General features: G+C 38.2%; 1 protein-coding gene across 5 annotated transcripts in view; it reads right to left on the bottom strand.

Annotated features, from left to right (window-relative positions):
- Positions 1 to 559: 559 nt before the first annotated feature.
- The window catches only part of steap3 (STEAP family member 3, metalloreductase), a 39,743-nt gene continuing 22,605 nt past the window's right edge, over positions 560 to 17,697 (bottom strand). For all 5 annotated transcript variants that reach the window (XM_043693995.1, XM_043693993.1, XM_043693994.1 and 2 more), the window contains exons 2-5: positions 14,560 to 15,042; positions 8,117 to 8,644; positions 4,458 to 4,622; positions 560 to 976 (exon numbers count right to left, since the gene is read on the bottom strand). In XM_043693995.1, coding sequence (XP_043549930.1) covers positions 683 to 976; positions 4,458 to 4,622; positions 8,117 to 8,644; positions 14,560 to 15,042 — 1,470 coding nt within the window. In that variant the 3' untranslated portion in view covers positions 560 to 682. The remainder of the gene's footprint in view (positions 977 to 4,457; positions 4,623 to 8,116; positions 8,645 to 14,559; positions 15,043 to 17,697) is intronic.

Genomic DNA, 17,697 nt, shown 5'->3' on the forward strand with positions numbered 1-17,697 from the left:
AGGCAGCAGTGCTAACCACTGTGCCACCATGCTGTTTAATATGAACAGCTTGGGTATCCGCGCCCTCCCTGGAGGTGGAAGAGCTAAGTTAGCTTTGTTCTGCTTAACTGAACCTAGCTGAAAGCTCAGCAGGCTTGGGTAGCACCTTTGCAAACAGAAACAGTTAATGTTCAGAATTCAATGACTTGAACTCAATGTCTTCTATTGGGCTTAAAGGAAGTGTGAGTATGTAAGACTTATCATGGAATGCAGTGGTTCTTTAATGTGGCACCTTTTGATTTTGGGTCTTGTAATCTTATAGATTCACTGTGAAGATCCACCAAGCTCATGCGTTTACAGCTATCTGTTGTCTTGGTACTTGTCCTTCTATACTATTGCATATACTGAACATTCTTCTGAACAATTGAGTGACATTAAAAACTGTCACAATATTAACCCACTTAAAAACTATTCATCCTAATAAGTGGCATTTTAGATTACTACCCATGTAGGTAATGAATAAAATGTCAACAATTCTTTCTGTACAAAGCATTAAAAAAATTAGAAATGCAGATAACTATTCTTTAACAAGCATGTCAGCTTTTATTTATAACTTATAAAATACTCTAGAAATAGAATTAGTGCTTCAATTGGGAAAACTGGAAAATTTCAAAAAATAAATGAGATTCTGCAGAGGTAGTACTTAAACGATGCTAGTGTTCTCTGCATGGTCATTTGAAAATTGGCTGTCACCATCCTCGCAGAATTTCACTTGGCGATTAGCTTCCCAGCCATGTCTGATTCGTGTTAGTTTGCGATTAACAAAAGGAAGGAACAGGTATACTTTGGCCACAAGCACCATGCAAGGCACAATGAGAACAATTGTAAAAGGAGGTGGCAGGTAGAACTTGTATTGGGCTGAATCGAAGGCTTTAGACCATCCAAATGTCAGTGTGTGTAGTGTGCTGATCACCAATGCAGCGCTTCCAAATCTTGACTGAAAAGCAATTAAGTTTCACTTGGTTAAAAGAATCTCATTCCAATTTTTACAAATGAATAAGTACATCATTTATCAAGCTTGGACACTACTTTCTTTTGGTATGCACTTCTAATATTAGTAACTTCATGCATACCTTTCTTTTTAATGCTGGCATTACATTGTAATATTGTTTCACTTGCTGCATCATAATTCACCAATATACTTTTGTAATGTTGTAATCATTAATGTAATCACCGTGTATAGGATTATAGCTTTGTGCATGAATAAGCCTACAAAGTTTGACATAGACAATTGGATAATTAGTGATACTGGCTGAGGGATAAATGGTAGTAGCTAGGGCACAGAACCACAATACTTAAAATTAGTACCAGAGGATAAGAACATAACCAGGCACAGGAGTAGGCAATTCAGCTTAGTATGTTCCACCATTTAATATAATTGTGGATGATGTAATCTCGGTCTGACCTCCACTTTCCTGCCTGCTTTTCATAACCTATCACTAATTAAAATTCTGTATCTCTCTTCAAATTTATTCAGTGTCCAGACATCTGCCACAGTCTGGGGTAGTGAATTCACAACCCTTTGAGAGAAGTAATTCCTACTCATGGCTGTTCTGAATCTGCCACGGCATAATTTACATCCACTTACAAAGGCAAATGGGACCTTGGTTTAAATGTTTCAGAGAGCATTCTTTTAGTATGACACTGAATTGTCAATTAAGATCATGTGTTCAAATTCTGGAATTCAGTTGTGACTGTTAGGAAGCTCACTTTTAAGAGACAAAGCTGAAAGCTTTCTGAATCCTTTAAGTTATTTCTGATTCGTAACATGTTATGTAATCCACTGATTCAACTATTAAAACAATCTAAAGTAGAAAAATACTGTCATGGAGCAAACAAAATGCATCATTGCTTCAAAAAAAATTACTAATGATTGCACTTACCACAAATCTGGACATTGTTTACGTTCTAGCTAGTAAAGTTATAAACTGTAGTGAAATAATGATTCGCTGAATGGCTTGTGTTATAAATTTTCTGATTTCTACAACAAAGATGGTTTTCTTTTCCTGTCCTTGACAAAAGCCAGTGAATTCAGAAATGCAATTAATGTTAATCAAATGCTGTCATACATGAAGGAAATCAAAAGACTCAATTGTTTCACAACTGAATTTTTGCCAGAACTAGAAAATTAAACTAACAGGTGGTAATTGTTAGTAACGGAAAATTGAAGAATTACCAGTATGTAGTTCATGAATTAGCAAAATTACTCTCAACTTTCAAATAATAATAAAGGAATTAGTACCAATGTTTTACATTACAAATAGCCAGTGATAGTTGCTGGTATCTTAACAACAAATGCCCAACATGACATTTTGTGGATAAATCTACACTAATCACAATGTGAGACAAAGTATATACGAAGAAATGTTGAATGCTTGTGGAAAAAAAATGGCAAGAATCATAAGTGACTTTGCCAATCTGACTATTCCAATTTCTATGTAGTCTTATAAGATGAAGCTTTCATAGCAACTCAAAAGCATTCTTTGAGCAGCTGGTTTTGGAACTTAAATAAAGGCAACTATGTTGGTATGAAAAGGTGATCTAACTGAAGTAAACAGTATTCTAGGCAAGGGGCTATATCAATAGAAAACACAAAGAAGGGGACATTTCAGAAGACTCAATAATAGTGCCTATTATCAAGAGATTCTAAAAGGATGACCAACCATTTATGGTTAACAATAGTTCTTAAGGAAAGTAATAAACTTGAGGAGAAAACATATTATTGCACAAAGATGACTGGCAGGTCACATTATTGGCAGAAAAAGCCTAAGGGTCATCAGCAGGAAGAAATTAAAGTATAAAACAGAGCAAAGGGGTTCTACAGGAAAAGTTTTATATTCAGGGAAAACAAAGTGAATATTAATCCTTTAAAGTGAATATATTGGGTTAATAGTTGATAATAAGGAAATGGGGGATGGAATGAATATATTCCAGGAATAGTTGAAAATCTGGCACTGGAAGGGACCGTGGAATTTAGCAAATTTCTTGAGCTAAGGGCTGACAAATCTCCATATCCAGATGGAGTCCATCCTTAGGTTTTAAAAGAGGCTTTAAAGTAAGGTAGTCAATGAGTTGGTGTTAGTTTTCCAGACAACATTAAGGTAGGTAGGAAAAGGATGTGTTTTGAAGAAGTCATAAGGAAGTTGCAGATAGATATTGATTGGGCAAATGGGCTAAAAAAAAAACTGGCAGATGGTGTATAATAATGAGAAAAGAAGTTGGTGTTCAATTTGGCAGGAAAAATTAATAATTAGCAGAGTATTACTTTTGTGGAGAATAACTGCAGAATTTCGAGGTACAGAGGTATTTAGATGCTCTAGTGTTGTGTTAGGCTCAAAAATAATATATTCAAACCAGATCATTAGGGGTTAATCAGATATGACACTGAACTACAGAAGTGCAAAAGTACATGTAAAGTAGACCTAATGCAAAAACAGTCTGTTTTGACTTGCCGGGGGGGGGGGGTGGGGAGGGAGGGAGGGATGGGCGTGTGGAATCCAAGATAGAGCTACAAGTGCCAGCTGTCGCCCAGAATTACCAACAGTTAGAAGGCAATGAGACTCACTTGTTGAATACGTTTAAAGTAGATTAAGCTAATAGGTTTACTCAGTTTGCATAAATCAAAAACTGATAAAAGCTAATACATTTACTTTATATCAAAATGCATTTGTCTTCTTGTTTTGATAAGACCTTAAGGAACCCATTAAGTACTTTCAGCCTAACAATATATCTGGTGCAGATGCCAATGTAATAAGCAGGTACAGCAAGTAATCAAGGCCCCAAATGGAATGATCCACTTTAATATCAGAGGAATTGAACCTAAAAGTCACAGTTATACAGGGCATTACTGAGACAACATCTCAAACACTACATGTAGTTTTGGCCGCCTGATTTAAGGAAGGATGTAGATGCATTGGGGGTCTTCAGAGGATATTCATTAGATTGATACCTGGAATGAGTGGATTATCTGCAGGAGAAGATGGACAACTTTTATTTGCTTCCACTGGAGTGTATGACAACATCCTAAGTGGTCTCAACAAAGTGAGCATGGAAAGGCTTTGTGGGTCAACCCAGAATTGGGGAACACCTAAAATTAGGGGTCGCCCTTTCAGGACAGAAAAGGGAAGAATTTCTTTTCTCTTAGTGGGTTTCCTGACTTTGAAATTCTCTACCTGTGGAGATAGATATAATTGAATATCTTTAAAATAGGAGTGGATAAATTGCTAGACAGGGGAATCAAAGGTGATTGGCAGATACAGAATTTGAAACAAAAAGGATCAACCACAATCTTATTGAATGGTGGAGCAGGCTTAAGAGGCTGCGTAATATATTTCTACTATTTATGTTCACAATTAACTTCACTGATAAAATATGGAGTTAGTGGAAACATTGTTTTTTTTTAAATGAATCTATCTTACTTGAATGAAACTAAATTCTCTCCAGTTCAGAGAACCTGCCACTGATGGCAATGAGGTCACAGCAAGCAGTGAAAGCATGCCAATACCCAGAATTCCAAAGAAAAGGTAAATTTCCATCCTCCACACTTCTTCCTCGACCCACGCATTTTCTCTCTCATTTTTGACCTGTAAAAATAACAAAAAAAGCAAGTGTGCAAATATGGCATCGTATGCAAAGATCCTTTGGAACAATCCATTTTCTATCAAGCAGTTTGCAGGTTACTTAACACAGACATTGTCATTGTTTAACACTTGATTATCCTATCTTTTATTTTTAATCTTTATTTAGCTATCCTTCAGTTTCGGTGCAAAATCCACATCTAAACTGCCAATCCATATTTGTTTTTCTTTGCAAAGGCTGATAGACTGACTTACTGCATTCTTACAGCATTTACTTGATATGTCTCATGTCCTTTATGTTTGACTAGTTAATTATTTCAAAACACTTCATTCCATATGTCAAGTTTTTAGATGCAAGAGATGTGGCAAAGTGCTGTAATAAATAATATACTACAGTGATAGCAATATGTTGTTACAACAGCTTATATGCCATCATTTTTTAAAAATTCTGAGACGAGGTCACGTACAAATTTTGGATTTTTAATTTTCCTGGAAAACTAGTCTCCTGGACTGTACACTATGTTTAATATGAAAGGATTGAATATATTTGTTTCAAATTTGGACTCCATCAACATAGACTCAGATTTTTGTTTCAGAAATACAGTGTGAATTTCATATTTAATACCAGTTTCAATTACATTACTATTGTTTTGGATGCTTACAGTGCTAAACTTTTTGTTTTATTCTCAGTCATGGCCCTCAAATATTTCCATTCACTATATCAATTAAAAGAATAAAATGCTAAAATTATGGCTCTTCAAAAATACAAATGATCATTTTTTCAGTAATATAATTAGTCCACAGAACACGATTCACTAAGTTCCACACAATATTCCACCTTTTCTTGTTGCTTTTCTCAGCCACTTGGCAAAAGTGAAAGTTTACAAGTGAAGATTTATTAAATTAACATGGTATAAGTGTTAAGGATTATTTAAGTTCTCAATAACTGAACTTTGAGAAGTGAATTGTTATACTACTGGCAATAAACTATCAATTTTTGATTTCAATTTATTTTTGATACCATGTACAACAAACTTTTCATTTAAATCGGCACCCTCGATAAGTCAGCGACAATTATATACCTGAAATATCAGAAGATTACTGTATTATTGTGATGCCCGAGTAGTCAGTTCAGGATGTGAGTGAGAAGGCTCTCTGCTGGTAAGTTTTACTTAAGTTATTTACGTTGTAAATAAAATATAACAGTGATGTGCATACTCCCTGCATTAATTTCTATTACTCTGTGTTTTTACATTAATTATGTGAACCTCTTGATCAACTGGAATATTTGATTAATTAGTACACTCCTGGTCAATAAAATAGTCTGCTGTACTGATTTTTTTTTCAAACAAAGTATCACCTGACCTAACTGAGCCAAACTTTTGAAACCATCAATAACCAGACCTAGTCTAAACTGAAATGAATAGGTTACCAAAATGAATGAAACCAGCCACTTAGATCTATAATTCCTGTTTGATTTAGATCTTTCTGGATAAATCTCAAATCCTGGAGATGCAAGTCACCTCCTTATCAATTGAACGGTATTTCAGGCAGCAGATTTGGGAAGCACAGAGAGAAGAGAAAGATCTATTTTTTGAGAAGAACTGAAAGCCTTGTACTCTTCTGGTTTTTCTTGGCCTCTCAAAACAGTGCCAAAGTGATGAAGTAAATTGGAGAAACATTAATTCACTTAGAATTCAAAAGGTATCTATAAATTTTGGCACAGCTCATGTTACGCAACATAAGTTGCTCAACTGTGATCTCCGTTTAAAACTGTACACTTCCGGAGGAAGGGGTGGGCGTGGGTACAATTACAGCATTTAAAAGGCTTTTGGAAAAGTACATGAATAGGAAAGATTTGGAGGGATATGGGCGAGGGCAGGCAGGAGGGACTAGTTTATTTTGGGATTATGTTTGGCATGGACTGGTTGGACCGAAGGGTCTGTTTTGATGCTGTTTGACTATGATTTAAGGACTTTTATTTAAGAGTCATACACACAGATTTATACAGCATGAAAACAGACCCCCTTTTGATTCAACTCATCTGTGCCAACCAGACATCCCAATCTGACCTGGTCCCATTTGCCAACATTTGGCCCCTATCCCTCTAAACGTTTCCTATTCATGTACCCATCCAGATGCCTTTAAATGTCGTAACTGTACCCACCTCCACCATCTCCTCTGGCAGCTCATTCCATACATGCACCATGCTCTGTGTGAAAACGTTGTCTCATAGGTCCCTCTTCAGTCTTTCTCCTCTCAACTTAAACCCAAGTCCTCTACCTTTGGACTCCCCCTATACTAGGAAAAAGACATTGGCTATACACTCTATCCATGCCCCTCATGATTTTATAAACCTCTTAAGATCACTCTCAGCCTCTGCCGCTCCAGGCAAAAAAGCTTTCCATATACCTCAAACCTCCAATCCTAGCAATGTCCTTGTAAATCTTTTCTGAACGCTTTCAATTTTAATAACATCTTTCCTGTTTAAACGGCCTATTCTTGATGTCCATTTCATACAAGACAGTCACCCCTTTTTAAAACATAGACCAGTGTTTATGTGTCTAGTGTTGCATTTTATTATTCGTCTCAGGGTTAGTAAGTAATAAAATTCTCTCAAGAAAATATTGCACTTTAACTTATTAAAACCTTACGGTGTTTTAATTGAAGAATGATATATTTGCATGCTGAAAGGAATGTAAAGTTTTTGGCACAACAAAATGAAATATTAAAGGAGGAGTGAAACAACTCCCCTAAATTGTCAAAACATTAGAAAAATCTGCAAAGGTTAGATAGGCCATCAAGATCTACAGCTTTTGTTAATTTCCTTAATAAATTTTTATTAATGCCATAGATATTTTGACGGTACTTGATTTTTTTTGTCCAATATGTTTTTAACAACTTAAAAACAATAGTACTAAACTCAAACAAATTATGACCACAAATATGATTGGCAGGTAGATCAGTCAAGAACAGATGTGTACAGTAAATGCAATAGTCTATTGTGGTTAATTATTAATTGAGGTAGTTGTTTCACAGGATAATAGCCACTATTAGTTTGTCTGTTGATTGGATTTTAAAAGTAAAATTAGCAAAGTACTAAGGGATAACACCAAATTCTTTATTGAGTTACTGGATAGCTCAAAATTAGCAAATGAAGTTTCTTAACATAAATTTTATTTAAATGTGCACTTATAAGCAGTACTTTGAGTGGTATTGCTTAATTAAAATTTCCTGAGAATTCCAAAACCTCATCTCTACCCACACACCCTCCCCTCTAACCCCAAACTAGGAATAGACTATTTTAAAGTTGCTTTGAACAAAATATCAATTTTATTTAAAAGTTGTGGGAAGAGAATGAGCCTAGATTGGCTAGATAAAATAGTCATTATTATTTTTTTAATGAAATCTGCCACTTGGTGGTGTGCTTGTTGCATCACCTTTGAAATTTTCCAACACTACATCAATTCACGTACCATATTTAAAATTATAATTCTTACCTGGTTAAAAGCCTCACTTAACAGCTTGTAATGTGCAGACCGGCGCATAGGGAGGCTGAGGCTATAGATTGCATGCAATGTAGCACAGAAAAAGCTCAACAGACCAAGCTGTTTTCTTTGCTGAAGCCACTGATCTAACCAACGTGGAAAACGTTTGTACTTAGTGCCATTACGGAGCTGAAAGATGGCTGCTAGGACCCCTGGTAGGTAAACAAGGGACAGCATCACAAATGCAACACATGGCAGAGTGACATTAACAAGCTCAATTGGGATTTTATAAAACTTGTTCTGTCCTTTCACTACGTATGGGTGAATAACACTTATGATGAAGTTATAGATATAAAAGCCAATAAATAAGCCTAGTGCAAGCAGAACAGGTGTTTTCCAGGAAGGAAAAAGGCGAAGTGGAAGATTCTCGATTTCTTTTGCAGTTGACAATGAGCCCATGTCCACAGGAATGAATCCCATATTTCGTGCCATTTCAGTCACTACACATTTAGCTTCCTGGCTGTCACTGCAGATCAGTACCTGTAGGAGAATAAGGCATGTTATCTTTCCAATTTAGTAATTCAGATCAGGAAAAGCTGCTTCCATGTAAAGTGGGAGAAATTCAGAACTATAGGGCACAGGTAAGTAAAGAAAGGGTTTCCCTATTTATCATGGAAACGAGAATGAATTTCTTTCGTGAGGATTGTTAATATTTGGAATTCCCTTCTGTAGAAAGCAATGGAGGCTGCATCATGAGTATGTTTAAAGGTGGAATTAAATAGATTTTTGATTTACAAGGTAATTGCAGTTATTGAGAATAGGCAATAAAGGTAAGTTAAAACCAGCTAGGCAGGCCAGATGATGGCCTGGTGGTGTTATCACTGGATTGTTAATCCAGGGGCTCAGGTAATGTGCTGGGGACCCAGGTTCAAATCCTGCCATGGCAGGTGGTGGAATGTATTGATCATGCAGCATTGCCCTTTGAGAAGGGCACTGCTTGTCACTGGCCATTGGGTGCTTTCCTTTCCTCCTGGTGGTGGAATATAAATAAAGGTTTGTGTACTTATTGTTTTTCCCTGTGTCCGACATCTGCACACACGACATGGGTGCTGGGGGAAAAGTAAACACTCCCACTGTCGGGTGGTAGTGTGGGGAGAAAAATTAAAAATAAATCAGGGAGAAAGAGAAAAAGGAAAAAAAAATTAAAACCAGTTAGTACATCCATAATGTTATTCTATTGCCGAATATGCTTCAGGAGCTGCAAACCTACTACTACACTTTTTTCTTATGATCTCATGCTTCTCATGGTAGGATTGAGATACAGTATGACTCTGGAATTCATCTTTTTTAAAAAGGATGCTTTTGTGATAGGGTAACTGAGGAAATTTGTTAACGGAAAACAGGGTTTATGTATAAGGGTTAAGCAAGCATTTTTGTGCCAACAAGATTTGGGATTGTCTTCTGGACCAGGGTAACTTATGAACAACAATCTACGGCAAATCAAAGAAAGAATCATATTCTGCAGTTTTTACAACAGCAAAACAAAAAAATCATACACCGAGAGGAGCAAAGGACAAGGACAGAACCCAGAAGAGAGACAGCAAGAGAGCTAGATTCATTACAGTTGATTGGAATTGGTTCTTGCTGTGCTGCATTGACAGGAGCTACCTGTTTGGTGAGTCTCCAGTAAGTGGTTACGGTTCTTTTGTTACGTTTTAGTAGTAAAGTTAATAAAATCTGTAATGGGCAACACAAGTCAGTCAGTAATAAAATTAAATAATTAAAACTCATAAGGATGGCAGTTCAGGTGATGTGTCACAGCTGTAGCATGTGGGAGCTCTTTGATACCATTGTGATCCAGAGCAACTGTCTACAATTAAGTATTTGAAGCCTGAGAAGCTTCAGCTCAGAGTTTGCACTGGAGGCTGAACTATACAATGCGATGCATGTTGGGTGGGGGAAGAAAGTTACCCGGATTCTTTGTGCCATGAAGCTGTCACACTACTGAGTATAGAATCTTCTGATTTGGTCAGTCAGCGGTCAGAGATAGGAGGCTGTGGGTGAGGTTGATAGGGGGATTCAAATGGCAACAGTGTAAGCCTCTGCAATTGACCAGTAGGTTTGAAGTTCTGTCAGCTTGTTTGGATGACAGCGAAGAGAACTAGGTGAAAGTGTACTGAAAAGAATAGACACTGTTCTCTGCAGTAAAGGGCAAGAGACCAGATGGCTGTGCTGCCTGTGAGGCTTTAGGCCATCCCAATGTTGGAATGAAACTTGCAGGTGGAGGATGTCAGAGTGACCTGGTGGTCATGGCCTGTCTAGGTACCAGCAGAACATATAGTACAAGGAAAGAGGTTCTGCTTGGAAAATATCATACATACAGTCACAGAAATATGGAGATATACAGCACAGAAACAGACCCCTTCAGTTCAAGTCATCCATGACAACCAGATACCCTAAATTAATCTAATCCCATTTGCCAGCATTTGGTCCATATCCCTCTAAACCCTTCCTATTCACATACTCATCCAGATGCCTTTTAAATGTCATAATTATACCAGTCTCCACCACTTCCTCTAGCAGCTCATTCCATACACTCTTCACTATCTGTGTGAAAAAGTTGCCCTTTAGGTCCCTATTAAATCTTTCCCTTCTCACCTTAAACCTACATCCTCTAGTTTTCAGACTCTCTCATCCTAGGGAAAAAGCCTCGGTTATTTACCCTATCCATGCCCCTCATGATTTTATAAACCTCTATCAGGTCTTCCTTCAGCCTCCAAAGCTCCAGGGAAATAGCTATTTTCTCCCTTTAGCTCAAACTCTCCAACCCTGGCAACTGAACCCTTTCATGTTTCGCAACATCCTTTCTATAACAGGGAGACTAGAATTGCATACAGGATTCCAATAGTGGCCTAACTAATGTCCGCATCATGACCTTCCAACTCCTGTACTCAATGCACTAAACAAGAAAGGCAAGCATATCAAAAATGCCTTCTTCACTATCCTATCTACCTGTGACTACAGGAGCATGGCACCAAATAAAATAAAGAACTCAAAGTTTATAATCTCTGGATTACCACGAGCCAGGTGCAAATTGACATAGGGTGTATAAGAGAGATTGATATTTGGCTCGAAGACTGGTCTGGTTCATGGACCTCTGGCACCAATACTGGGGAAAATGGGCTCTGTGCTGCTAGAACAGTCTACCACCTGAACAGTGCTGGGGTGAGTGTTTATGTGAACAATGACAACAGGGAAATAACAGAGGGTTTTAAACAAAATAAAGGGACACAGATCGAATGTGGAAAGATGTAATATATCACAGACTAGAGACAAGATAAGAAAGGAAAATAGCTAATAATGAATATGAGGACATAATTCTCTGCCCAAGGAAACAGTAGAGGCAGCTTAATTAAATATGTTCAAGACACAGTTGGATGGGTTTTGCATGGTAGGGGAATTAAGGGTTATGGGGATAATGCAGGTAGGAGGAGCTGTCACGATGGATAGATCAGCCATGAATGGCGAAGCAGGCTCGATGGGCCAAATCGCCTACTCCTGCTTCTATTACAATGAATCTGATAGAGAACATGGGAAGAGGTAGGGAGAAAATGCCTCAGAATAAACCAACATATATCAAGATTAGATGTTACAAAGATAACAAAAACCAAAACTAGGGGCACTGTACTTGATTTGTAGCATTCACAAAAATAGCGCACATTAAAGTAAATAAATACAAATCTGATAACCATGATGGAGAGATGGCTGACGGATGACATGGATCGCACTTTGAATATTGGGTATGACATTCAGGTGAAATAGGATGCTAAATAAAACTGGAGGGGTAGCACTGTCAATCAAGGATGCCATTTCTGCAACAGTTAGAGATGATCTTTGGTCAGGGGAATAGGATGTAGAACCAGTTTGGATAGAGGTAAGTAATTGAGAGCTGCCAGTGGGAGTAGTCTATGGACCTCCCTGTAGAACTGTAAAAGGACAATGTGGGACAAAATATGCAAGAAAAAATATTAATTGTTTGTGATCAAGTGCAGTCAATAATCATAGGTAAGTTTAATCTACATATAAACTGGAAAAATCAGATTTGTAGGAAGAGCTTGAACAAGGAGTTCACAATACTTTTAAAATGGTTTCGTAGAGCAGAACATTTTAGAACCAGAGAGCAGATTGCATTTGATTTGGTATGGTAAAATGTGACAGAATTAATTAATTATCTTAGTTAAGACATCCCTTGGGAGCAGCCATCACAATATGATTGAATATTATATCCAGTTTGAAAGATCGAGGACTAAAATCAAAATAAGGGCAATGCTGGCATGAAACCTGAGCTTGCGAAGGTAGGAGATGGATCAATAGAGACATAATGGCAAATATTTAAGGGGATATTTCAGGATACTCAATAATTATATTCCCATTATAAAGAACACTCTTGTTTGAGGACCCACCATCTGTCATTGACTAAAGAAATTAAGGCAAGTATCAAGTTCGAAGAAAAGCACATAACCACACAAAGATGAGTGGCAGATTAGATGTGTGGTCAGAATACTAAGAATGACAGAGAATGATCGGGAGAAATAAATTAGAATGAGCGGAAGCCAGCTGGCAATCTAAAAACAGGCAAAAGTTTCTTCAGTTATTTGAAAAGGAAAAAAAGAGTAAGTGAGTATTGGTTTGTTACAGAGCAAAAATGAGTTAATATTCAATAACAAATGATGGATGAAATGAACAAATACTTTGCTTTTGACTTCACTACAGTGTGTACGAAAGCATTCCAGGTATAGTTGTAAATCAGGAGATGGCAGGGAGAGAGGAACTTAGAAACATTATAATCACAAGAGAAGTGGTATTCAAAACTGGACGAAGCTGCAGGTTGACAAGTCTTCAGGTGCAGATAGATTCCAGTCCATGGTCTAAAAACATGTCGCTGATGAGGCAGTCGAGACTTTTGTGTTAACTTTGCAAAATGTACCAGATTCAGAAAAGGTTCCATCAGACTGGATGGAAATATACCCTCCCTATTCAAGAAGGGAGGGAGGCAGGAAACAGGAAAATATAGCCAGTTAGCTTGTGTCTGTTGTGGGCAAAATGTTAGAATTGATCATCGAAGACATTACAGCACTTGGAAAAACTCCATGTAATTGGGAAAGAGTAATAGGAAAATCATGCTTAACTATTTTATTGGAGCTATTTGAAGGATTAAGATGCGTGTGGATAGACAGAACCTGCAGACATGCCAAGATTTCCAGAAGGTATTTGACAACGTGCCACATTAAAGATTATTGGAAAACAAAAACTCATAGTGGGAGAATAACATATTAGCGTGGAAAGAGATGATTAGCACAAACAGAGATAATGCACAAATGGGTCTTTGAGTGGCAGGATGTTTGACAAATTAAGTCCTACAGGGTTCTGTGCTGGGGCCTCAACCTTTTACGATTTCTGTTAACGATTAAGAGGAGGGAGAGAAGGTATGGTGGCTAAGGTCACAGTCTTCATTATGATAGGTGGCAAGTATTTAGTGAAGGCGACAAAGGGAAATTGTAGTCAGATAGACAGTTTGATTGGGTGAGTAAAATAAATTGGCTTTGGAGTATAATGTTGGAAAATGTGGTGGTCTTCATTTTAGCAGGAAGAGTTAAAAAGCAGAGTCTTACTCAAAAGGACAAGCGTGGAATTCCGAAGTGCAGAGGGATTTAGATATCCTAGCACAGCACATAATCAGAGCAGTTAATGGTATGTTATAATTTATTCAAGAGGAACGGAGAAAAGTAGCAAAGTTGCAATGCTTCACTTGTTAAGCACACTGGTGAGACCACATCTTGAGAACTATGTTTTGGTCTCCTTATTTAATGAAGGAAATTTAACAAATGCACTGAGGGTGTTTCATAGGAGGTTTACCAGATTGATACCCAAAAATCAGCAGGTTCTTTTGAGTAAAAATTGAACAGACTGGGCTTAGTTCCACTTGAATTTAGAGAAGTGAGGGGTGACTTGATGAAGAGAATGGTCTCAGCAAGGCGGGTGTAGAAAGGCTGTTTCCTCTTATGAGTGATTCCACAACTTGGTGGCATTATTTCAAAGTCTGTAATTGCCATTTCAGGATAGAGATGAGAGGAGAATTTATATGACTTTAGAAGTCTCTGCCTCAGTAGATGGTGGAATCAGGGTCACTGAATATTTTTAAGACAGCGGTACATAGATTTTCATTAGTACAGGACTTTAAAAATAATGGGGGAGATGGAATTTAAAAACACAAACAGATGAGCCATGATCTTTGAGTTCTGAAGCAGGCTAGAGGGGATAAATGCTCTACTCCTATTTTGTATGTTTGTAAATTACGTAGAAATAAGTTGTACGATGATATTTCCTGTGCAGAAATCATATAGCATTGACAAAGCAAGGAATTGTTTTGCACCATTTATTTCTGTGATACCTACCTGTTTATTCCCATCTCTTGCTCCAAATTGTAAAGCCCAGGCTGAGATGACATTAAATGCTTTCACAATTGTGCATTCTGGGAACAAAGAGGCAAGGTGTTCAGCATTTGATTCCTCATACACATTTATTTCCATATTGTTACTGACATCCACCAAAATCTTCCCAGTCAGTACATCTTTAAGATCACTCAATGTGCTGTAATGTTCATGGTTCACTGCTACAAAGATGATGTTGACCTTGCCGATGGCTTCCCGTTGACTGGTAACTTCATTCACAGTTGGAAACAAAGCTGCAGTGCGTTTAGGATGTCGGCTTCCTACAATTACACCGTAACCAGAACATGCCAGTCGTGCAGCCAATGAGCGAGCAAAGTCTCCAGTTCCCAGAATGCCAACATCAATTTTCTGGAGGTCACAATGATGAATTTCACTCTCGTTTCCCAAAAGTGGTTTAATCATTTCTTTTTTAGCCATTTTTTGCATCTGAAAGAGAGGGAGAATTATTATTTTCTATGGACAATCCACCATTGCTGTAAAGCAAAATTAACTCCCATTACCTTATGATGGGCACATTCATAACATCTTCTGTTGGTTACAAAGTTCAGTCAGCTTAACTCAGACCAACAAATTAGCAACGACAAACAAGACCAGAAACCAAAAAGGGGATTTACAGATGGAGGCAGGGGGAATGGCTGAGGCATTAAATGAATACTTCACATGTATGTTTACACAAGAGGATGCTGCTGCCCAGGCCATCGTCACAGAGGAAGAAGTGTCAGGGGAAGGATCAAAAATGAAGTGGTCTTGGATAGATTGTTGTCATTTAAAGTTAACAAGACATCGAGACCAGGTAAGATAGATGCAAGGATTTTGAAGGAAGTGGGGACAAAATTACACAGACAATGGCCATAATACTTCAGTCTTCCCTGGACATTACAGCCTTGTTCAAAACAAAAGGTTTCAGGTTAATCCCAGCAATTTTAGACCAGTTTGTTTAAATTTGGTGGTGAAGAGACTTTTAGAAACGATTATTCATGGTAAACTCAGTCACACAGAAAACAGGTGAGAAGAGTCAGCATGGATTTCTGAAGTGGAAACTATGTTTAACTAATTTAGAGTCACAGAGATGTTCAGCAAGGACACAGACCCTTTGGTCCAACTCATGGATGACAGCCACATATCCTAAATTAATCTAGTCCCATGTGTCAACATATGGCCATTACACTCTAAATCCTGCCTATTCATATTCCCGTTCTAGATGTCTTTGAAATGTTGTAATTGTACCAGTCTCCACCACTTCCTCTGGCTGCTCATTTCATACATGCACCACCCTCTGCCTGAAAAGGTGCCCCTTAGAACCCTTTTATATCTTTCCCCTCTCACCCAAACCTATGCCCTCTTGTTCTGGATGCCCCAACCCAGAGAAAAGACATTGTCCATTCACCCGGTCCATGTCCCGCATTTTATAAACCTCTTTAAGGTCAACTCTCAGCCTCTTGTAACAGAAAGGATGGAGAAGGCAACACTTCCTTTAATATGGTATACATGGGTTTCCAGAAGGCATTTGATAGACTGCTTCACAACAGACCTGTGAGGCAAGTTGTAGATCACGGTATCAAAGTGACACTGATAATGTGAATATAAAATTGGATAAGTGATGGAAAACAGAGTAATGGTCAATGGATAATCTTTTTGTACAGGTCACTTCTACCCCAAAAGAGATTCCAGTGATACAAAAATGTGAATCCTCCTCCCATACATCGGCTCCTCAGCCATGCATTCATTCCTCTATCCTCCTATTCCTACCCGCACTAGCTCGTAGCACTGGAAGTAATCTAGATATTACTACTCTCGATGATCTCCTTTTTAAATTCCTGCCTAACTCTCTATATGCTCCCTTCAGAATCTCAACCTTTTCCCTTCCTATGGCGTTGGTTCCAAAGAGTAAAGTGACATCCTGTAGGGCCCTCTTCCCCCTTGAGAACATTCTGCACCCTCTCTGAGACATCCTTGATCCTGGCACCAGGGAGGCAACGCACCATTCTGATTTGTTGCTGCTGGCCACAGAAACGTCTGTGCCTCGGACTGGAGAGTCCCCTAAATACAATCAATCTCTTGGAAGCCAAAGTATCCCTCATTGCATTAAAGCTAGTCTCAATACCAGAAACTTGGCTGTTCATGCTACATTCTCCTGAGAATCCATCACCTCCTACATTTTCTAAAACAGCATACTTGTTTGAAATGGGGATAGCCACAGAAGACTGCTGCACTACCTGCCTACCTCTTACCTTTTCTGGAGTTAACCCATCTATGTGACTGTATCTACGACTTTTCTCCCTTCCAATAATTGCCATCCATCACACCCCCTTGTTCTTGTAAATTCCTCATTGCCTCCAACTGGGAGCACTCCAAACGATCCATTCGATCTGATAGGATTCACAACCAAGAGTATTTATTGCAGATCTAATCCTCTGTAACACAAACGCTACCTAATCTCCCACATCCAACAAGGAGATGGGGAAGATACTAAAAGAGTATCTTGCATCAGTGGTGAAGGACATGGAAGATATAGATTGTAGGGAAATATATGGTAACATTTTGAAAAATGTCCTTATAACAGAGGAGGATGTGCTGGATGTCTTGAAACACATAACAGCGAATAAATCCACAGGACTTGATCAGGTGTACCCTACAACTCTGTGGGAAGCTAGGGCCTCTTGTTGAGGTATTTGTATCATCAATAATCAGAGGTGAGGTCAGAGAAGACTGGCGTTTGGCTAATGTGGTAACAATATTTAAGAAAGGTGGTAAGGAAAAGCCAGGGAACTATAGACCAGTGAGCCTGACATTGGTGGTGGGCAAGTTGTTGGAGGGAATGTTGAGGGACAGGATGTACATGTATTTGGAAAGGCAAGGATTGATTAGGGAGAGTCAACATGGCTTTGTGCATGGGAAATCATGTCTCACAAACTTGATTGAGTTTCTTGAAGTAGTAACCAAGAGAATTGATGAGGGCAGAGCGGTAGACGTGATCTATACAGACTTCAGTAAGGTAGTCAACAAGGTTCCCCATGGGAGACTGGTTAGCAAGATTAGATCTCATGGAATACAGGGAGAACTAACCATTTGGATACAGAA

This window comes from Chiloscyllium plagiosum, chromosome 7 (genome assembly GCF_004010195.1).
Source record: "Chiloscyllium plagiosum isolate BGI_BamShark_2017 chromosome 7, ASM401019v2, whole genome shotgun sequence".
Classification (NCBI taxonomy): Eukaryota; Metazoa; Chordata; class Chondrichthyes; order Orectolobiformes; family Hemiscylliidae; genus Chiloscyllium; species Chiloscyllium plagiosum.